Below are 24,756 nucleotides of genomic sequence, written 5' to 3'. Positions count from 1 at the left end.
GTGAGCTGTCTGGTAGTTGAGAGTGAGCTGTCAAATGGTCCAGAGGGAGCTGTTAGCAGCTCCATAAACTTAACCTTAATTGGTTTTAAGAATGTCCATTGGGAGTTAACAAGAGAGTCCTGGCCAGCAACATATAGCCATTGGAATGTAAACAAAAAACCCATTACAATCACTCACTTCATCTCAAGGGCTTCAGTGACAATAATTTAAGAACCCTTCGCTATTCAACAAACCAGCAGGATGTTTAACCCGGGTTTTTTCCAAAAGCATGATGATTTGAGGAAAGAAAGATGAATGGTCAGATAAAAAAATTATGTAAAAAATGATGACGTCATCAAAATGTAAAAAGTCGTGACATTTATGAAAGAGAATTGTCTCAGTTATAATCTTCCTCGAAGTTTGAAGAAAATCGATCAAGGATAAGGAAGATACTCTCAAATGCGCATTTTTTTTTTTAAATGACGTCATCGATAATATTCAGTTTGTTGAATTCAGATGGCAATATGATGACGTCATAATGTCCGATCAGCCATTATGACCTATAAAATCATATCTACAACCTATATGCTTTCAGAATATATAGTAAAAATTGGGGGTTACCGATCATCCTAAGCAGCTATAACCGAATAAAAATAGGCATGATTTTGGCCTATTTTCGCTCTAAGTCGACAAAAACGCGCCCATGGACTCGTATCTTTTATGCGTGCGTACAGCATTGCTATTAACCCTGAATGACCGAAAAAGATTGGAAATTTGTGAATACAGTGTCAGGAACCTAAAACATGTAAAAAAAACAATAATTCCAGCTTCTGTTTGTGCGCACGCGTAAAAATGCGCGCGTGCCGAAATGCTCAAAATGACCTAAAACATGCTCTATTTTAGTCAAAAAGTGATTTTGAGCATTTTAAAATTTTGACGCACGCACGTAGTTTACTGTGGATGCGCGGACGTTAATGGTGCAGTAAGTTGACACTTGATGTGTGAAGTATGCTTGTGTCAAGTTCCATTGAAAAATACCTGTTAGTAAAGAAGTTATGATCAATGATAGAATTTCACAAAATGGCGCGTAGATGACGTCACGTAACTGTGACGTCATCCACAAAGTCAGGTGCACAACTTCAGATGTAGATCTATATGCTACGTTAGCAGCAAAGATCAAGCATGTGCCGTTTTTGAGAAAATCGACCAACAAAAAAAGGTGGGAAAGAATAAAAAAAAAAGAAATAAATAAATTAAGAAAAACCTGAACGAACACAAAGGTGATACGCCCACGGAAGCGTATCACCAATAATAAAAATAATAATAACAATAATAATAACTAGATTTGAACTCGTCACTGAGGACGAGTTTGGTGATCCGCCGTACTTTGACCCTCATGAAGCGAGCGCGGTGCTGATTGAAAAGTTTTATATGCTAAAATATGCTGTAATTAGTTTTTTAATAAAGAGAAATTTTAAGCATTTTAAGAGATTTACACATACGTACACCACGTCTTGACGCCCATGAGTACGGTAATGGCCCAAAGAGTTGACTCCTGATATGAATAGTGTCAGGAACACAAAATATGTAACAAAACGTAATTTTGGGGGTCACCTTTCATCCTAAGGAGCTATAACTGATTAAAAATAGGCCTAATTTTAGCATATTTTCACTGTATATCAGCACAAATCCGTGCAAAGATACCTATGTTTGATGCACACGTACGGTATTGTTATTGGCCATAAGATGACCGAAAAGAATGGAATTTTGTAAAAACAATGTCATGGAGAGAAAGAAAGAATAAAAAAAAAAGATGCGCTTGAGAAGCGGGTCACCAACTAGATTTGAACTCGTCACTGAGGACGAGTTTGGTGATCTGAGCGGTGCAGATTGAAATGTTTGAAAATTCTCAAAATGGCCTAAAATATGCTCTAGTTAGTTTTAAAAAAAGTGTAATTTTAAACATTTGAAAAGATTTACGCATGCGTACGTGGACGTCTTGACGTCTGTGCACAAGTTAATGGCACAAAAAGTTTACTCGTGGGCCAGGATTTATCAATGTCAGCTAAGCAAATGTCTTAAGTCAAAAAAGTTAAGATGTCACTAATAAATATCGCTTAAGCTGATTTATTACCCAATCTTAGCAAAATCTTGGCTTAAAAATCATCTTAGATGGTGCCCACGTACAATTTTCTAATTTTAAGAAATTTTTAAGCTAAGCAATATCGATAAATTTGACTTAAGCAAGAAAAAGTACTTAAGACGAATTTAAGCTGAATTCTAGTTTGATAAATGTGGCCCCTGTTTATGTTTATGAATACAGTGTCAGGAACCCAAAACATGTAACAAGAAATTATTTCCCAGCTTCTGTGCGTGCAGTGCGCGTGGAAATTAGCGTACGGTGCGTAAATTATGGAAAGTTTTGGGGATGCTGAAAATGACCTAAAACGTGATTTAAATTATCTGAAAAGTGTTATTGAGAATTCCCAAATTTTACCGTACACACACGTCACGACATGCTCGTGGACGGTAATGGCACAAGGAATTAACCTTCTATCAGTCTGATAGCGTCAAAATACAGTCTGCCGCCCTCTATCTGAAAAGTGATATTGAGAAATTTCCTAATTCTACCGTACACGCACGTCACGACGTGCTCGTGGACGGTAATGGCACGAGAAAATGATCCTTGTCAAGGGTAATTTAAAAACACCTGTTGGTTGGTAATTCCACACAAATTTTCCATTCATAATGTACTATATATCAATCTGATAGCGTCGAAATACAGTCTGCCGCCCTCTATCGTCAATGATATTTGATAAAATTAAAGAAAGAGCGATGAGAAGGCGCCAAAGATTCATTCTTTTTTACCATGATTACATCATCAAAATGAAAAAAAATAAAGGGACACTTCCAAAAGAGAATTTTCTCAGCTATAACATACTCACAGGTGGCAGACGATCAATCAAGAATAAGCGAGATACATTCAAACGAGTATAAAAATAATGACGTCATAAATAAAAATTCAGTTTTTCCTAATTCAAATGCCAATATGATGACGTCACAATGTCTGATCAGCCATTATGATCTATAAAATCACATCTACAACTCATGTGCTTTCAGAATATGATAATAATTGGGGGTTACCTTTCATCCCAAGGAGCTATAACTGATTAAAAACATTCATGGTTTTAAGCATAATATATAAATTTTGACGCACGCGTACATGCACGCAAAAAAGCGCAAACAGAAAGTTAAGGTACATGACGTTCAACCTTGACCTGAAGATTATGCCCACTTAATCATGAGGCAAAAGTCCCCGTTAGCAGAAATGGTCCATAGTGAGTTGTCTGATAGTTGAGAGTGAGCTGTCAAATGGTCCAGAAGGAGCTGTTAGCAGCTCCATAAACTTAACTTTAATTGGTTTTAAGAATGTCCATTGGGAGTTAACAAGAGAGTCCTGGCCAGCAACATCCAGCCATTGGAATGTAAACAAGAAACCCATTACAATCACTCACTTCATCTCATGGGCTTCAGTGGCAATAAATAATTTACAGTAAGAACCCATCGCTATTCAACAAACCAGCAGGATTTATAACCCGGGTTTTTTCCAAAAGCCGGGTGCCATGGACCAGTTCTGTTAACGGCCAAAAATGCAGCATGTATGATTCAGAAATGATGTATGGTTAAAATGATATGAGCTCATCAATGTTTTGAGGAAAGAAAGATGTGTGGGGGGGGGGGGTCAGAAAAAAAAAATTTTTGACCATGATCATGTCATCAAAATGTCAAAAGAAGTTATATATATAATTGTATCAGCTATAATATACTCAAAGTTGGAAAACGATCAATCAAGGATAAGTGAGATACGCTTAAATGCGTATTTTCAAAAATGACGTCATAGCTAAAATTAACTATCTTTGAATTCAGATGGCAATATGATGACGTCACAATGTCCGATCAGCCATTATGATCTATAAAATCATATTTACAACTTATGTGCTTTCAGAATATGTAATAAAAATTGGGGTCACCTTTCATCCTAAGGAGCTATAACTGATTAAAAATAGGCCTGATTTTAGCATATTTTCACTGTATATCGGCACAAATCCGCGCAAAGATACCTATGTTTGATGCGCACGTACGACATTGCTATTGGCCATAGGATGACCGAAAAGAATGGAAATTTGTGAAAACAATGTCAGGAACCCAAACTATGTGAAAAAACGTAATGTCCAGCTTCCGTACGTGCTGCACGCATGAAAATGCGCACGTAGAGAAAAATTTTTAAAAATTTAAAAATTCTTAAAATGGCCTGAAACCTGCTCTGATGAAGCGCACATGTAAAACTAAGGTCCAGTACATTCAACATTAGCCCGAAGTTAATGCTCACTTAATACGATTTCGAAATGGCAATTGGTTAGGCTGATATGATTGATAATGTAAAAATGCAAAATTGCACGTAGCTGACGTCACGCATGACTGGTCACCTTGAAAACCTTACCGTGGCTATTCCTGGCGAAGCCGAAATGATCGATGAAGTGACCATGTGCGTAACTCGTAGCAATTTCGAGATATCATGCGAACAGAAATGGGGAGAAAGAAAGAATAAAAAAAAGAACCTGACAATAAAAAGAGGTGATCCGCTCGAGAAGCGGATCACCGATAAATTAGTAATTTATCTTGTACTAATCGTTGCAATTATAATTATTAACAATTATAAAAATGGTATATAAAAGTATGTATATCATAATATAACAAATTGTTCATTTATATACTTACAGTAGGACATTTGCATACATGTGCCACTACAATACCAAGGTACTACATTTAGTCAACTGTTTTTTTTTTATTAACATCCAGAGTTCAAAGAATATGAAAAACAGTGACACAGTTATTATGTTATCCAGTGAAATATCACGATTTGTAAGGGCTAAAACGTGGTATGAGTATTATACCCGATTCACACGTGAAGTTAAATTTAACAAAAAGTAACAAATTGTAACCGAGCGATCTCCCGAGTTATTCCTACCGAGATAAAAAGCATTCACACGCATCTGTAAGGTAATGCCAAGGTTGTGTAAAATTTATTCAGTGTTTATTCAATGAACCATTTTTTCCCCTACTGCGATATAGGTCTAGCCTGGGCCTAGTTGAGAACCCCTGTCACAGATGGACTGTTGAACTCACCATCACAGTAAACATTCGAAGCAATCAAATACCCTTAACAACTGCTGTAGTACTACTGTACTACTAAACTAGGCATAGCTTCCAACGTTTCTGTCTCGGACTCTTGTAATACTAGTAATAGTACTAACACCATCCCGACGTTCATTTTATGTATATCTTCTTCTTCTACCATTACTAATTAACATCAATAACAAGGGTAATTCATTCATCATTTAGAAAAACTAGGCCTATCTATTTCTAGTGGATCAGAATCGTATACAGAAGGAAGAAAATTCAAAGAACCCTGTGAAACAGTAGATTTTTGTTGTGCTGAAATCCCTGCGCATGTGCAGATCCATCCATGTTACATCTCGGAAGCTTTACCAGCCTCAGCGAGGCTGGTAAAGATTACCGAGACGTTCCAAGATTTTACAAGGATATTACACGGAGGTACTTTCACACGTGCCGTAAAATGTTACTTTTGGTTACATTTTGTTACATTTGGTAAGATTTTTGTACGTGTGAATCGGGTATTAGTTTAATGACGAGACAAAGGCCCAAAAATCCGCAGCTTTGAAGTTTGGCTTGAATTTGTTTCTTTGTCCTGTTATATTTTTCCAGAATAAATACAATTTAAAAAATTACAATTCCCTATTTATATATGTGGCAAAGACAAGCCAAACCAGTCACTCGTCGCAAAAATCGATTACAGGGTTAAAGTGTAAAATAAGAGCTATAAAATGGTAAAAAAATCATTCAAATCCGACATTTCCTACAAGCACCTAAACTATACTGTATGTATGGTGTGTCAGAATTCCGTTGGTTTTTTTTCTTTGTGAAGAGAATATTAGGGGGTGGCATGCGCCACGTACACCTCCTCTAATGACTGCGAATTATTGGTCATGATGGCTGTGCCAACTGTCCAAGTGCTACAATTTCAACCTTCTACTTCTACTTGCAAATATAAAGAACTGTGATGACAATACGGGAAACCAAACTGTCTTGTAATTAAAATGTTACAGGCGGCATTAATGTGTCAGTATTAATTCGAAAATACATCAATAAAAATAATACCCAATATTTCGACAGAAAAGCTAGGCAAATAACACTATATCGTTACTGAAAGGAGGAAAGAGCTAGCATATTGAATTGTCTGAAAAATATGACAATTAGAATGATATATTAATTGGTGGACATTTATAATGTGGGCATAGTATTGAAAGTGAAATTGCTAATGATGTTCTTTTTAAGTTTATCACATTACATACATTTGAATGAAAACATTTAATTTGATACTTACCTGTGCTGTTTTTATCTTTAATAATGACAACACTCTCCGTAATACTTAATTTAGCTCCACTGTCAACTTCAACCACATTAATTTCTGAAATTCTTCTTTTTTTATTTATTTGACACATGCCTGGAAAAGTATAATTATATTTATTGCCTCATTAATCCTGGAGTACAATGTTTTTCAGTTGGGATTTGTTTTTAATTGAAGATTATATATAAAGTTGCATGTTTCTAAAGTTGCATGTTTCAAAAAAAAAAAAAAAAAAAAAAAAACCCTCACTTATTACCACCCTAGCAATAGCAAAAGTTCAAGTTACATTAATGTTAAGTTGGTTTTTTTGCTTCATAATTTTCTTTAGAATGACTTTCTTAAATTTACAGTATCTTTTATTTCATACTTTTTAATAATGTTTTAATTTTTTTTTTTTTTTAAATTTCAAACCTTACTTACTTCTCATTATATCAATGATGAAAATCCCTATGTTCTGTTGTTGGAAACAATTGTATTTCATTTATTTCAGTAAATGTCAAATACATTGAAATATAGAATAGGAATTTTGTCCACCTAGTTCCACATATCCTGCAATCTCGGTAAAGATAAATCACCCTCGTATAATTGCTGTTAGATAATGTGTTTCCACCCGAAACACATTTTCTAACATATTTTCTTCCTTTTTTGTCAATCTTGCTCACAGATCTAATTTATTTATTTAATTGTAGGATAGGCTAGCTGGATATCGTTTTTCACTAGAGTTCATGAGAGGTAACTGTTCCAACGACCCTTTAACTTTTGAGGGTTCAAAGTTCGGGAGAACAAAGCAGTAAAAAGATCCTTCAGTTTTTATGTAGATTTTTTTAAGATTTTCTTATGTAATTAATACTAGGATAAATTTTTTTTATATTTCCTTTAATTGTGAAAGCCCATAAAAAAAGGCAACATTTTTTTATTATGTGCTATAATACAAGACATACATTTATTAAATCCCCAATTAAAGCTTCTATGTGTGTTCTAAAGGCCTAAGTGTTGGTAAGGGTACACTATCTCCATAAATAACATGGTTAAACTAATTTTGCTCGTCAGTGATTGAACTAATATAATTACAAATAAAGATTCGGCAACAGGTTTTTTTCAGCTTCACCCAAGTACTGAACGCATGTTGGCATACAACAAAACAATTAGACTGTTCTTCTATGCCCTGCTCAACTAAATTTTTTGCTAAGACTCCACAAATAAGGGACAACACGTGTATGTAATGGTATAGTGTATTTCCCAATTCTTCGAAGACCGATTTTATTACTGTGTATTCTATACCTTCATGTGTTAACATCTGTTTGAAACATTCTTCAATCTTCCTCTTCTCCTTCTTACGGAAGTAATGTGTGTAATCCTTAACTGTTATACAAAATTAAAATATATTTTTCAATGTTAAAATAAAGTAAGTAAGTAAATGCAACAGATTTATTTTATTTTTTAAAAATATTTTTTAATTACTTTTGATAAAGAATATAGTATAGATACTTGCTTTTTCCAGCCAGTATTATAAGATCATCACAATCTTCTTTCATAGTTTTATGAGCTGTTAAAGGAAACATATGTGCATTATATCCAATTCTATATTGTCACAATGAATAGACACATTACAATTCATCTGTTGAATGGACAGCATCTTAAAAGTTAACCTTATCAATTTTAAATACAATGTTTTCAATAAAACATGTTTTTTATATATAATTTTTATTTTTTTACAAAAAAAAATTACTAAATTTGTATTATTTTAGGTTGAGCAAAGGTCTTCAACTTTCCAAACTCCTATACAATGTTTTTATTATAATTATATAAATATATTTAAAAAAAAAACATAAATCAACCTCACCTTCTTAGTATACCAACAATTTGCACTACATGTTTAATTTTGTCTTTAGTTGTTTATCAGCAGAATTTACACTTTACATTAGTAGATAATGATAGTTGTTTTAGAAGGTTTTCTAATCTAATTTCCCTTTTACAAAAACTTTATTTAACTTTAGGCCCCAGCTCTTTGTAAATAAAATATACATTAAAGCAGTCGGACATAAAAAAAAAAAAAAAATAGGCCTAGTTTTCCAATCCCAGCCATTTCCGGCCATCTAGAAGTCCCAATTTAAAAAAAAATCTTGTTTTGGGAGGAGGGGACACCCCCTCTCATACCCACCTCCGGCTCGGGCCTTTGGCCCTCAGATAACCCTGCGCACTATAGTTGCACCCATTATTACTTAGCCCCCTCAGTCGGACATCTTGGCCACCCCCATAAATTATATCCTAGAGCCACCACTGAAGTGAAGAATCACGGGACTTAAAATTCAAAATATGGCTGACACTGTATAAGCCTTGAAAGAGTTAACCGAGCATAATTTGCATAAAAAACTTGATGTTTATTTTATACATGAATAGTACAAAGAAAGAACCGGTAGTGCCTGCCTTGTAATACGTAACACATGAGCTTGCGGTCTGTATCTTGTCTTAGCACACTTTTGAAGCCATTAGATGGCAAGTAATTGGATTTTCGATTACAACTCCTGAGGACCCGGTCTGTGGCAGATAAATGTGTTTCCCATTCCTTTGTTCGAGCCACCTAGGCAGAGGTCCGGGATTGCGCCAGGGTGGTGATGGATGGTGACCCCGAAGAGTATGCATCTCATTTTGTCTATCTTTCCTATCCATGTCTGGTCCGACACAAATAAATATACATTAAGATTAAATAAATAATTAAAATTAATTAATTCCCATAATAATGCGGAAAATGGCTACATGTACAATCAGGTGGAAAACAGCGCCGCGAGCACCCCTACTAGGGATGGACACGTGCGCCTAACAAAATATGACATTATTATTATTATGCCTCCCTAGGCCTAGGGAGGCCTACAGTAGTGATACCGCTATATAAGATTCGATGTTTCTCACTGGACATTTTAGAAATCTACACAATCAGAAGAACCAATCATATTATTACAAATCTAATTTTTTTGTTTTTTCTTTTTGTTTTGTTGGCTTAACTGTGTACGCTGCATTAAATTGTAACATTTTTGTACCATTCAGCGCGCGGTGATTGACCTAAACATTATGTAAACAGAATTACAGTCAAGCTCGAATATGCTTTAGTGGAAAAAGTCAAAATAATTTTCATGTCACTTCATCTTACCTATGAATGGATTTAATGAGTCAGTGACCGAGTATTAGATCTGACTGATGCCACTCAGTATTATTAGCCTACTGCTTACCTTCTTGAACACTGTTGAATGCAGAATTTATTTCAGGAACACACTGCGGGATTAAATACGCTTTGTTCTCGTCAACTGTTGAAATATAAATCAAATAGGGCCTATATTTACAGTTACCATTTCCACCATGAATGTTGAAAATCATTGGTTAAATAATAAACCATTATTACATATGCTGCTTCTAATTCTAAAATATCATACAATGAGTCTTTGGTTGGGGTTTGAAAATTCGCAAATTGTATGTCATTTCTTATAGTACAAATACTCAAGGCGCCGTAAATTATTTTTGGATACAAGAAAAATGAACAGGATAGGATTTACCTCTCTAAATATAAGCTTGGAGCGCATTAACCACTGTATAAGTACACCTACAGTACATGGTCTTAATATGCATTGGAAAGACCCCACAAAATTATTATTGTTATTGTTATTATTATTAGGAAGTGTTTATTATGCCGGCGCCGGCAAATATGCCAAAATAGTTATTTTGCCGGTCTATTTCTTTGATTGGCTATTGTAAAATATTACATCATCAAATTTTCGGTAGCGAGTTAAAAGTTCTGCAGATGCTGGCAGAGACTGCCCTTAAAAAGCTTCTTTCTACTAAATTGCTGGTTGGAATCACAAATAGTGATACAAAGTAAAGGCTTGTTAGGGCCATTGAATCAAGTGTAGTTCTCAGCCATTGTCTGTACCTTGGGCCTTCGCACACTGGACAATCCAGCTAGGTGCTGTTGTTATGGTTGTTTATAGTTTTCTGGTCTCTTTGTTTGTATTCGTAATAAGCAATAGTACAATAGAAAAATTATTATACGAAGGTTAGATTTATGCTTGAGAAAAATTCCCGAAGGCCTACTAGGCCCGAAGGAAATTTTTGAATGCATTAAATTTAACCTAAGTATAATAATTCTCCGTTAGTATACGATACGTGCTCTACTAATTGCTTTATAAATCAATCGCCGTCTTTTAATGTTAGTTTTGATAACCAACTGTTGTGAGCGGGGTCGTAAAACACAGGGGCAGAATAGGTTGTTTTTTGGGGGGCGCTAGACATTTGTGGCAATATTGGTTGTGAGGTTGCTAGACATTCTCTAAAACTCGTTATTTTTCAAAATATTTAAATATCATGAAGGTCTAGAATATTCCTATTTAGTTTAGTTTATTATGGTTCATTGATTCAAGGAATTGCTTAATTGTTCATACTTAATATTGAATCACTTCGGGTTCTAATTAACCTTATTTTACGAAAGTAATTTCCAATTACAATTCAATTTTCATCGCAGTGCGCGATAGCTTCGCGATGACAAAACCAGAACCCTGCGGGTGTGTACGTTCCTTTGTACGTAAACGTGGTTTAGAGGAATATGTAGTCCAGTAATGGTTTCTAATGTTTTTACGTACACCTACACCCCCAGACAGGTCCGTCCATCAAATGCTGTATATTTACATACCTGCAAACATTTGAATATCAAAAATAGGGACGCTATTCATTGGTGACAAAAAATTAAGATGGCAATTATATCCTAATTCCTGTACAGTTGCTTCAAACAAAACAAGAGTTACTTAATTTCAAGTGTACTGTTTATTTACATTTTGAAGTATGATTAACATTTTCGGGTATCCAAAGCTGTCATGTCCTAAAAACCTCCCACCTTAACCAAAACCATAGTAGGGCTGGGGTGGTGTTGGGTTACACCACAAAATGTCCTTCATTTTTATTTTTTCACAACTTGACTGGTCAAACCACAGGACCAAAGTTGGCGGTTTTAGAAGTCAAACTTATCCATTTATCATCTACTAAAATAGTCTTCATTGTTTGACATACCTCCTCCGTGGTTTGACAACAAATTTTCTTTCGTTCTTCGTTCAAAATCTGCTTAGTGACACGCATGCGTAATAAGTAGAATAGTTATCACAATACTGCTCTGCAAAATGCATGTCATGCATGCGCTGTATGGTGGTAGATAAAACGTGCCTCGGTCAATGATTTATTTTCGAGTTTGCAGAGAGTTAAGAATACGGAATACTCATTTATTTTACATATTCAAGTATACATGACATAACTATGTTGTAAACCAGTAAAATTACACAGCAGTCGTAAACAAAAAACTTCATAATACTGACGACAAGTACGTTTTTCTGTGTTCAAAGTACAGTAACTGTGCACAATTAGTTTTTTTCTGCACCACTTTCTTTTCGTTTTTTTATATATAGGCCTAGAGAAATTTCATTTCAACGATTGTAAATACAATTGCCGTGTTCATCGTGTGTAAAAGACTTTAGGTAGGTAAGCACATTCGATTCAATACTATAATGTAAAATGTTGTTCAGATCACATTAATTTTTACTAAAACACACGTTACACCTACTAGACGACAAGCAGTAGTCAACTTACCACAACTACCTAAGTTCACGCTAGGGCCTAGACGTTCGCATAAACAACACAGACAACTTCTCTAGTGTAAACTGTATACTCTCGCGATAGAAAACAAAATTTCTGCAAAATATTAAACACGTTCGATCCAATACCATTATGTAAAGACCGTGTTTGATTAGATCACTTTTTTTTCATTTTTAATAACATGTGCGCCTGCTACATTAACACGACAGAGGCCTAACCCTACCGACGATCCCGTAAACAATTGGTTAACTACACCAACAAGGTATGCATTATGGAACTCGCTTACCCTCTCGCGATGAAAAACAAAATGTCGGCAAAGTTTTCCGACGCATGCGCATATCAAAATTTTCTCCTAAAAATGACTCAAAAAATGGTGGTAGTGTGTGTTTTATCGCGTACGTCCTACATTTCTCATCTAACTAAAAAACAAACAATTCTTGCACAACTACATGTCCACCAGTTACTATGAGGAAAACATTATACCCACCGTGAGGCACCGTTTAGGAGCCTATTCGTTTACAAACCCGCTGCCACTTTGCTCACACACACACACATACATTTCATGTTCAAATTATCCCATTAGTTCCTTGTGACCTTAAGGTCACAAAGGAACTAAAAATTAGGAATTTTTTTTTTGCACACGAACCTAATAAAATCAAGCCAAGCGTCCACTATTTGAAAAATTAGTGGACTGTGGGGGATAGGCAAATAATTGGGAGTTGCAATGATGACGTCACGATTGACTTATAAACAGTATTTTTGTTCATATTTTGTCTATAGCCAGCATGGTTGTGTTGTTACTGTCAGTGTTAGGTTCCGTCCAACTTGTGTGTTTTTATCATTATGTTTAGTTATACATTATATAGTACGTATAATAAAACTATTATCCAAACATTTTTTCCCACAGAAAAATAAAGAAAAGTCAAGTAAAAAAGATCCGGGTCATCTATGGGTGTTTGTTCATAATAATGCAATGCATGTTTTTCGAAGTCAGAAGGATCATCTTAAACTTCAACACTATTGTGATACAAAAGATCACTTCTACAACCAATTGGAAGAAATGGTGGATAATATTCCAGACAGAAGATCTGTTCCTGTTAGGCAACTTCAATGTAAGAGTTGGTACAGACAATTACAGCTGGTCTACATGCATTGGACAAAATGGTGTTGGCAAGATGAATGAAAACGGACAGCGTCTCCTTGAAATATGCAGTTTCAGACGTTTCTGTGTCACTACCACCCTCTTTAACAAGCACAGGAGAAAGGTCTCATGGATGCACCACCGGTCACACCAATGGAACGTTATAATAACACTTTCTGTTGGCAAAAGGTGGTGTAGCCTGTGTGAGGGACATTTGCTTTTTCCAAAATATTGTTGGCATAATCGGGCGTGGTTTTCAGCGACAACGGGAAGACCAGAGACTAAAATTGAATTTTAGTTGAATTTGTTCTAGAGCTTAATTTGGACTGAGCATACTCCATGACAGGGCGAATAATACTAACATAAAATTGGGAAAGTTCTCTTACCCCCAGCCCTGCTCTACGTAGTTGTTTTAGAAAAAAATAAACGGGTATTACATTTAGCCAGTAAGGCCTCAATATGCAAATTCCAAGATAGATCGCAAGACAATGTAACACCAAGGAGCTTCGTATGCGTCACACTGGATAAGGATATTTGATTGCCGTTTATAACAAGTGGGGCAAACTCTGACTATCTAACTTTACAGCTAGAGGGCTGCAGTTCACCCTAGCGGCAGCCCCTCTCCCTCTCTGTAGTGCCGCCACTGGGTAAGTGTGTCCCAAAATTATTGAATTGTGTTCAAAATATAGGACATTCAAATAGTACTGTTTGAATATATATACCGTACCTGTAGGGGAAAATTACAAAATCCTACAAAAAGGCATATATAATTACACTGTGTATATCAATAATGATGTACAGTCTGTTAGAGCAGTCTATCGATTAAAGACCATCATCGTCTGCTGCACTTCAAAAAACTGCACCATCAATCGGCCGCCCTACAGTGGAATGAATCTCTCATCAGCCTAGGTCGCGCAGTGGTTGAATGGATTCAAGTTTGTCTAACCAGCCACGCAAAATGGTAGGTCTGCTCTATATACACTATTACCCCAATCATCTGTCACTGTCGGCACTAGGAGTCTTTCTCTGTTTGCCAATGTCTTGATCTATATATTTTTTTCTCAGCATCGATTGGTTGTTGTAATTGTATCATTTTTAATGTTTGAATGAGAATTTTAAATGTTTCATATTTATATTTTGTATATTACTATTAATCTTTCTGTACATTTCAAATTTTCCTTAAGTTTGCAAATAAAGTTATTTTGAATCTTTTTTTTTCTTTTCTTTTCTTTTCTTTTTTTGTTTTGACATCCAAAAAAATTATCACCAGTCTGTAGTTAATTTATCAGCCATGGTGTTTTGATTTTTCGTGTTTCTTTCCCGATCCTTCGTTTGGTCTTGGTTTGATGACGTCATAATTTACATTAGCCAATCAGAGAATAGACTGGCATATCGATGTTGGCATATTCGCCAATAAACACTGCATTATTATTATTATTATTATTATTGATAGTAATTGTTATTGTCGTGATGGAATAATAGACAATAACTGGATTTGCGTCAGGAGAAACATGTATAGGTGTAATTTTGCCCTACCTGACGTGGAAATGTACCGAATACTCAGTACATTTAAAAACAACTGCGAAAAAAATCGCAAGTTGTTCTCGGGTGGGACTCTAACCCACGATCTCCAGATCACTAGCCTGGCATCATACCTCTAGACCACAGAGCTTGCGCCTGATGGCCAGGGTTGAATTCGAGTCCAAGTAAGCAGCGGGTACTGCAGTGTTGATAGTAATTGTTATTGTCGTGATGGAATAATAGACAATAACTGGATTTGCGTCAGGAGAAACATGTATAGGTGTAATTTTGTATATCGTGTTGGGATTCAATCGTGTTGGGATTCAATATTTCGGTGGTCTAGAGGTATGATGCCAGGCTAGTGATCTGGAGATCGTGGGTTCTTGCGATTTTTTTCACAGTTGTTTTCAAATGTACTGAGTATTCGGTACATTTCCACGTCAGGTAGGGCAAAATTACACCTATACATTATTATTATTATTATTATTAATATTATTATTATTTTTGGTGATCCGCTACACTAGCGGATCACCTATTGTTATTGTACAGAATCATCTTCTTTTTGGTGATCCGCTAACACTAGCGGATCACCTCTTGTTATTGTCAGGATCATCATCATCTTCATCTTTTTTGGTGATCCGCTACACTAGCGGATCACCTCTTGTTATTGTCAGGATCATCATCATCTTTTCGGTCATCCACTAACACTAGCGGATCACCTCTTGTTATTGTCAGGATCATCATCATCTTCATCTTCTTTTTTTTATTCTTCTTTCTTTCTCCCCTTTTCTGTTCTCACGATATCTCAAAAACTGCCACGAGTTACGCAAAATCGCTGTCAGCGAACATTTGGCTTGGTCTGGAATAGTCATGGTAAGCTTTTCAACATGCTCAGTCATGCGTGACGTCATCTACGCACAATTTTGCGTTTTTACATTATCGATAATATCAGCCTAACCAATTGCCATTTCTAAATCGTATTAAGTGAGCATTAACTTCGAGGTTAATGTTGAATGTACTATACCCTATGCGTATGCGTGCGTCAAAATTTCAAAATGCTCAAAATCACTTTTTGACTAAATTAGAGCACGTGTCAGGCCATTTTGAGCATTTCAAATATTTTTGAAATTTTCCACTCTACGTGCGCATTTTTACGTGCGCAGCACGTACGAATACTAGAAATTACGTTATTTTACATATTTTGGGTTCCTGACATTGTTTTCAAAAATTTGCATTCTTTTCGGTCATCTTTTGGCCAATAGCAATGCTGTACGTGCGCATCAAACATAGGTATCTTTGCGAGTATTAGTGCCGCTATACAGTGAAATTATGCTAAAAGCAGACCTATTTTTAATCAGTTATAGCTCCTTAGGTTGAAAGGTGACCCCCAATTTTTATTACATATTCTGAAAGCACATAAGTTGTAAATATGATTATATAGATCATAATGGCTGATCGGACATTGTGACGTCATCATATTGGCATCTGAATTTAAAGAAAGTGATTTATAGCTATGACGTCATTTTTGAAAATACGCATTTCAGCATATCTCGCTTATCCTTGATCGATCGTCTTCCAACTTTGTTATAGCTGAGACAATTCTCTTTTATATATTTGATTTCTTTTTACATTTTGATGACGTCATCATGGTCAAAAAATTGTTTTTTCTGACCCCCTCATTTCTCTTTCTTCAAAACGTTAATGAGCCCATATCATCTTAACAATTCGTTATTTCTGAATCATATTAAGTGAGCATAATCTTCAGGTCAAGGTTGAATGTCAGGTACCTTTATTTTCCGTTCGCGCGACTTAACGTGCGCATACGCGTGCGTTTACATTTATATATGCATAAAACCATGAATATTTTTAATCAATTATAGCTCCATAGGATGAAAGGTGACCCCCAATTTTTGTTACATATTCTGAAAGCACATGAGTTTTAGATACGATTTTATAGATCATATTGGCTGATCGGACATTGTGACGTCATCATATTTCCATTTGAATTAAGAAAAAAATTGAATTTTTATTTATTTCGTTATTACTTTATATACTCCTTTGAACGTACTCGCTTATCTTGATTGATTGTCTCCCACCTGTGAGTATGTTATAGCTAAATCAATTCTCTTTCAGACGTGTCCATTCATTTTTTATTTTGGTGACGTCATCATGGTCAAAAAGAATGCTTTTTAGAGCCTTCTCATCTTTCTTTCTTAAAAGATGTAAACACATTGAAAATAGAGGGTGGCAGACTGTATTTCGACACTATCAGACCGATAGTTCGTATACTGAAAAGGCAAAATTCGTGTGGCATTACCAACCAACAGGGGTTTTAAATTAAACTTGACAAGGTTTAAATTCATGTGCCATTACCGTCGTCAGGCACGTCGTATAAGGTATTGGTACTTGTGCGTTAAAATTTTAAAATTGTTAATATCACTTTTCAGATAATTTAAAGCACGTTTAAGGTCATTTTGAATATTCCAAAACTTTCCAAAATTTACGCGCCGTACGCTCATTTCCACGCCCACAGCACGTACCGAAGCTGGAAATTACGTTTCGGTTGCATGTGTTGGGTTTGTGACACTGTATTAATACTACCGTGCGCATGGACGTTAAGACGTATGTATACACATTCGTAAGTCCTTAAAATGCTCAAAATTACTCTCTTCCTTTAAAATTCATTTTAAAAAAATGCTCAAAATTACTCTTTAAATAGAGCATCTTTTAGCATATAATACTTTTCAATCAGAACCGTGCATGCTTCGTGAGGGTCAAAGTACGGCGGATCACCTAACTCGTCCTCAGTGACGAGTTCAAATCTAGTTTTTACTCTTCTTTCTTTCTCCCCTTTTCTGTTCGCACGATCTCAAAAAATGCCACGAGTTACGCACAATCGCTGTCAGCGAACATTTGACTTGGTCTGGAATAGACATGGTAAGCTTTTCAACACGCTCAGTCATGCGTGACGTCATCTACGCGCAATTTTGCGTTTTTACATTATCGATCATATCAGCCTAACCAATTGCCATTTCGAAATCGTATTAAGTGAGCATTAACTTCGGGTTAATGTTGAATGTACTGTACCCTAATTTGACGCGTGCGCTTATAACGCGCGCGCACGCGCGTGTCAAAATTTTAAAATGCTCGAAATCACTTTTTGACTAAATTAGAGCACGTTTTAGGAAATTTTGAGCATTTCAAATTTTTTGGAAATTTTCCACTACGCGCGCGCATTTTTAGGTGCACAGCACGTACGAAAGCTAGAAATTACGTTATTTTACAAATTTTGGGTTCCTGACATTGTTTTCACAAATGTGCATTCTTTTCGGTCATCTTTTGGCCAATAGCAATGCCGTACGTGCGCATCAAACATAGGTATCTTTGCGCGTATTTTGCTGCTATACAGTGAAATTATGCTAAAATCAGACCTATTTTTAATCAGGTATAGCTCCTTAGGTTGAAAGGTGACCCCCAATTTTTATTACATATTCTGAAAGCACATAAGTTGTAAATATGATTTTATAGATCATAATGGCTGGTCGGACATTGTGACGTCATCGACATCCATATTTAGTGGTGATTGTTATCGCTGTACGAATAAATAAATAAATCTAAATTAATTAATCAAGTACTTAATTTTTTGAATGCAACTTTCTTTTTAATTTTTTTAGGTGAAAGCTATAGTTGGAGATACAATTCAAGTTGTATCACGGAAAATTGACTGTGAGTCTTAAACAAATCATTTCAGTCACTCTGAGTCTTAATAAGAAAATAGTTGTAAAGTACATGTTGGTGGCCAGGGGGATAGTTAGGGCCTGTCTCTTATACACATCTAGATGTGTATAAGAGACAGCCCCAATCATCTGTCACTGTCGGCACTAGGAATCTTTCTCTGTTTGCCAATGTCTTGATCTATATATTTTTTTCTCAGCATCGATTTGTTGTTGTAATTGTATCATTTTTAATGTTTTAACGAGAATTTTAATTTTTTTATATTTATATTTTGTATATTACTATTAATCTTTCTGTAAATTTCAAATTTTCCTTAAGTTTGCAAATAAAGTTATTTTGAATCTTTTTTTTTTTTCTTTTTTTTTTCTTTTTTTTGTTTTGACATCCAAAAAAATTATCACCAGTCTGTAGTTAATTTATCAGCCATGGTGTTTTGATTTTTTGTGTTTCTTTCCCGATCCTTCGTTTTGTCTTGGTTTGATGACATCATAATTTACATTAGCCAATCAGAGAATAGACTGGCATATCGATGTTGGCATATTCACCAATAAACACTGCATTATTATTATTATTATTAATATTATTATTATTATTATTACTGTTGTTGTTGTTGCTGTTATTAAATTATACATGAAAATCAATGCCTGTCTCCATTTTCCTTGAGCATGCAACGTATGCAGATTTGTTTCTCTCCACCCGGAGCTAATAATTAAAATACTGTGATCAAACCGTTGACAGATACTGGCACTATACACTATTCAATTATGAAAGTATAATACATACTCCAAGTATTGAAATACACGCCATTGTGTTGTGATTTAATATTTCGACATTAATTATGTCATCATCAGGGCATAATTCAATTTTTTTTTTAAATAATTTATACAAAGAGTTTATAGTGTATTTGTATACATATACAGTAATCACTGATGAATGTTTTGTGATAGGTGAATTAAAGTTTAGCACTTTCAACCTGGTATTTAAAATATAAACATTGTTTATTTTTCGTATTAGAAAAAAATACTAAGTAGGCCTATACTTACTTATTTTTCTTAGTTCATTAAAAGCCTCCTGTCCTGTAGTTGCAGTTCGCTTGGTAGTTTCTATAGTATAGAATAACATTTTTATAATCCTCAATTAATAAAAAATAAAAAGCAGGTAACAGAAAAACTTTTACTTCATCATCTAATTAAACTGATTTTCCTCTATCCAATTTTGATTTTGGAGCCTAAATTGATGATCATTTTTAACTTTATATATGCCTATTACGAGAAGACCTCTGAAAAGCGAATGATGCTTTGGTTTTTGGTCAGATTTGGAACATTAGCCCTATTTTAGTCGGGTTTTTATCCGACTTGGTTTGAGTCGGATTCAGAAACTAAATTTGGTCCGAGCTGAGTTAGCCTAAATTTAATTTAGTCAGTTTTGGTCCAAGTTGTCTGCTGGGAATAACAAGTTATTGGAATTTTTTTTCTTATTCTGATTAGGCCAAGGTCGTTTTGACTCTAAGACCGTGTTCGGACGTAAACTCAAATACATGTGTAATCTAATAATAGCCTTGGGGCTAATTCCGACGGCCGTTTGGACGAATAGAATAAGTACCGGTAAAATTAGTAACTTCTCGTATGTCTTTCCATCAACCAAGGTCAGACACAAGTTTTTTAGCAATATTTTTGTTGTTACTGCTTAAAACTATACATAATCTAGCCTTTGTAACTTCATTTGGAGCTTCAAGTGATTTCTTCACCGTGATAACAAAACTTTATTACATTCGGCACATGCGCTATATAAAACTACATTATTATTATTATTATGTCTGCCGCTAGATGACGCCATGTTGTTGTTGACTGTAAAACAACTCGTAAAGTTGTTGTAACAAAACTAATTTAAAAGTAGGTATAAAATTATTTTTCTGTTATTGAAAGACATATTACATCTAATTATAATTTTCAAGTTTGTTTTTAAAGCAGTAATACTCACTTTAAAAATAATAAAATATGAATTAGAAATACAACATTTGAACAAATACAGTGATGTATGTAAAATTGTCGCTCGCTCGCTGGCCTACCATAAAGAACTTTTTTTTTTGTAAGTTTAAACATTATTTTCTTGTGTTTTGCTAAAGTTCTTACTGTCAAACTTTTTTAATGCTTTTAAATATTATTTAAGTTATTTTCATAAGGATTTAAAGTATTATGAGAAAATGGGAACGGGATTGAACGATAGAAATTTTACTCTGGCCCGGTGTTGTATACACATCTAAAAAGGTCAACTTTTGACGTGGGCCTTGTTACATGTGATTAATTACGCCTGGAGGCAGCGTGTAACTGAAATATCCACTAAAAAAGATTGGTTTTTGGGACAGATGCTTTTCGAATTTTTTATGGCTAGAGGCAAAATTTAATTGCCACACGTGGCCTCTCAGTTGGAAGTACCCGGTAAAACTTTACTCGTCCGAACAGGCCCTATGTGACTAGTATTCATTACAGTTCATAGACAACTGATTCTTGGACCAATACATTGCACACTTAGGCGCTCTGAGGGTGGACTATCTAGAAACGTGACAGTTATCTCTTGGTGAGATGTTGCACTTGTACTTGTAAAACATCACTACAGTAAATAAAACAAACACTGTTTTTCACTGTTCATTGCTTTAAATAAAGTAGTTAAAACAAATAAAATAATCATCTTCGACATTGAAAATACATCTAGCATTAACGTGTTAGTTTTACAGTATACTTGACATTTATTGGCGCCTTAAAAACTGTTTAAGAGAATAATTTCCAGTGCTGACCATTTCAGCCCCACTATGGATGGGCTGATTTCTAGATGGCCGGAAATGGCATTCTCATTCTTGAATATAATTTTCTTTTTTTCTTTTGGGGGGGGGGGGGGGGGGAGGGAGCACAATGGCTAATTAAATTAGTCCTGTTTCAGGAAGAAGGTAACCATCACCAGACAAGGGACAAATTTTCACCGAACTTTTCTAAATCAGATTTTTGTGTGGATCCAAATCTGAAAGGCTACCAGTAGCTTTGAGTTAACAAGTGTTGTAAAATTCCTGATGTGAGGGCCGAAGAAAAAGCATTCCCAAAAGATGGCGAAACAGTCAAGAACCTTGTTCACCGATTTCTTATGGGAACTAGGTAAGTTTAAACATTATGGAAATCAAAGAGGGGAGCGAAATGGGGTTTTATTAAGCTGGAGAAATGAGACAGGAGGCAGGATTGCAGAGAACGCCCTACAGTGGAATGAATCTCTCATCAGCCTAGGTCGCGCAGTGGTTGAATGGATTCAAGTTTGTCTAACCAGCCAGCCAGCCCAAAGGCTGGCAAAATGGTAGGTCTACTCTATATACACTATTACCCCAATCATCTGTCACTGTCAGCACTAGGAATCTTTCTCTGTTTGCCAATGTCTTGATCTATATATTTTTTTCTCAGCATCGATTTGTTGTTGTAATTGTATCATTTTTAATGTTTTAACGAGAATTTTAATTTTTTTATATTTATATTTTGTATATTACTATTAATCTTTCTGTACATTTCAAATTTTCCTTAAGTTTGCAAATAAAGTTATTTTGAATCTTTTTTTTTTCTTTTCTTTTTTTTTTTTTTTTTGTTTTGACATCCAAAAAAATTATCACCAGTCTGTAGTTAATTTATCAGCCATGGTGTTTTGATTTTTTGTGTTTCTTTCCCGATCCTTCGTTTTGTCTTGGTTTGATGACGTCATAATTTACATTAGCCAATCAGAGAATAGACTGGCATATCGATGTTGGCATATTCGCCAATAAACACTGCATTATTATTATTATTATTAATATTATTATTATTATTATTACTGTTGTTGTTGTTGCTGTTATTAAATTATACATGAAAATCAATGCCTGTCTCCATTTTCCTTGTGTCCAAGAGCATGCAACGTATGCAGATTTGTTTCTCTCCACCCGGGCGTACGATGTGAATATTTCAGAATGGTAGTGCTAATATTTATGTACAGATATTCCTGAACATTGAATATTGCACATGATGTAAAGATTTCCAGAGCTAATAATTAAAATACTGTGATCAAACCGTTGACAGATACTGGCACTATACACTATTCAATTATGAAAGTATAATACATACTCCAAGTATTGAAATACACGCCATTGTGTTGGGATTAAATATTACGACATTAATTATGTCATCATCAGGACATAATTCAATTTTTTTTTTTAAATAATTTATACAAAGAGTTTATAGTGTATTTGTATACATATACAGTAATCACTGATGAATGTTTTGTGATAGGTGAATTAAAGTTTAGCACTTTCAACCTGGTATTTAAAATATAAACATTGTTTATTTTTCGTATTAGAAAAAAATACTAAGTAGGCCTATACTTACTTATTTTTCTTAGTTCATTAAAAGCCTCCTGTCCTGTAGTTGCAGTTCGCTTGGTAGTTTCTATAGTATAGAATAACATTTTTATAATCCTCAATTAATAAAAAATAAAAAGCAGGTAACAGAAAAACTTTTACTTCATCATCTAATTAAACTGATTTTCCTCTATCCAATTTTGATTTTGGAGCCGTTTTGTTGTTTGTTTTTTTATTTTCTATCCGGTCTCTCAGCTCGGGTTGGCCCCACAAATCTACCAGGTCAGCAGTTTCCTGGTCGCTCCAAATCAATCGCATTATTATTAATTAAAATATGAATTAACTTTTATGAAGTAATGATTGCGTCTTGATTGAACACTCATGAAGAACTCGCGGGTTTTTTATTCAAGAACTTCTAAATGCAACGGCGTCATCGACTGTGATTGGTCGACAGCCGACGAGGAAATGTAAATCTCAGTCACGCCAGGGTCAATCCAGGGTCAATATGGGTGATGAGCCGGGATCGAGATAGGTAGATTGAGATCGAGGTCACGCCAGGCGCGAGTCGATGGAGATGCTGTCACATTACGAAAATCTCACCCGCGGTGAGTCAGGCCAGGCTTGAAACTCTAGTGTGACCGTAGCCTCAGACACCGGTCTATAGTTGCCTAGGATATTTGTATCCAATGACAGTTTTTTTAATTAACCGGGGGTCACAATAGCTGTCTTAAGCTTATCGGGAAATGTTCCAGAACTAAAAGATGTGTTTATTATAACAGTTGCAATAGGTGCAATTATCTCAACATTTTTTAAGAGCCACGTTGGCATGAGATCTAGTGAGCTTCCTTTATTGGGAAGCCTAAATTATATTAATTTAGTTACATCGACATTACCAACGGTTTTGAACATTTTAAGTATTGACTTATTATTTAATTCTAATTCATTGTATGTGCCATGTTCACATCATTATTGGTTTGACCATGGAGGTATGGTTTGACTATCCAAGTTTATCCTAATTTTATCAATCTTACTACAGAGAATATGTGCAAACTCATTACAAAGAGGTATACTGTATATTAACTGGTTTATGAGTCCGCTCTTCCTATACCAATGTTCAGACTGCCAACATTTTCACCTCTGTTCTCTAATTACATACATGTATGTGAACCATTCAGGATCACACATGACCTTACGAATGCATGTTTTGAGTAGACAGTGTTCATCAAGAGCTAATGTCATCTCGCGATTATAAAATTTAACTTGGTCATTGACGTTCGTCAGATTGTAGATATTACACAAAAAATCCTTAAGATCGTTTCTGAAACGGTCCATATTCTTGTAGCATCTAGCGGTCATCATTTTCTTTTTGGTGGTTTGTTTAGATATTGTAAGAAAGCATTCAATAACAAAATCATCGGATCCATAACAAATCGGGGTGACATTGCACTCATCCATGAGCATTTCACCAACTCTTCCAATTCACCGACGTTTTATGATTTGGTATAATCAGTTCTTCAGTGAAAACTGTTCTAAACTCTACAAAATTGTTATAAAGGTTCTTTATGCACTAGTGCTTTACTTAAGAGTTTTAAGTTATGTTGGAAGACACAACTCATCCGTTGCATGATGCCATTGTTGTAAGATCTGGCAAACTCCATCTAAAGTAGAAACTATGGTGACCTCATATATCTGTTAAACAGATATATGAGGTCACCATCTCTCAGCTCATACAACTCTTATTTCAACCGCTGAAATGGATACACCGGATATCTGTATCTTTACATTTAATTTGTTTTAGTATAGTCTTCTCCAATGATGTACCCAATGGAAGGGGGTTGGGGAAGGCGAGTCCTTAACGAGAAAGCAAGTTGGCGTGGCCGGACGTCGCTTAAAATCTCT

At 35.1% G+C, this 24,756-nt stretch overlaps 1 protein-coding gene across 1 annotated transcript in view; it reads right to left on the bottom strand.

The window, feature by feature from the left end:
• LOC117122828 overlaps positions 1–24,096 on the bottom strand; it is a 32,697-nt gene extending 8,601 nt beyond the window's left edge. The window contains exons 1-6 of the mRNA XM_033268584.1: positions 24,051–24,096; positions 22,886–22,945; positions 9,697–9,771; positions 7,962–8,015; positions 7,751–7,831; positions 6,446–6,565 (exon numbers count right to left, since the gene is read on the bottom strand). Coding sequence (XP_033124475.1) covers positions 6,446–6,565; positions 7,751–7,831; positions 7,962–8,015; positions 9,697–9,771; positions 22,886–22,945; positions 24,051–24,096 — 436 coding nt within the window. The remainder of the gene's footprint in view (positions 1–6,445; positions 6,566–7,750; positions 7,832–7,961; positions 8,016–9,696; positions 9,772–22,885; positions 22,946–24,050) is intronic.
• Positions 24,097–24,756: the final 660 nt, after the last annotated feature.

Source organism: Anneissia japonica, unplaced genomic scaffold, assembly GCF_011630105.1.
Source record: "Anneissia japonica isolate Jap-2015-1 unplaced genomic scaffold, ASM1163010v1 scaffold3175_len68599_cov106, whole genome shotgun sequence".
In the NCBI taxonomy this organism is placed as follows: domain Eukaryota; kingdom Metazoa; phylum Echinodermata; class Crinoidea; order Comatulida; family Comatulidae; genus Anneissia; species Anneissia japonica.
Note: the sequence above shows the minus strand (reverse complement) of the source record. Positions and strands in the feature narration are given on the sequence as shown.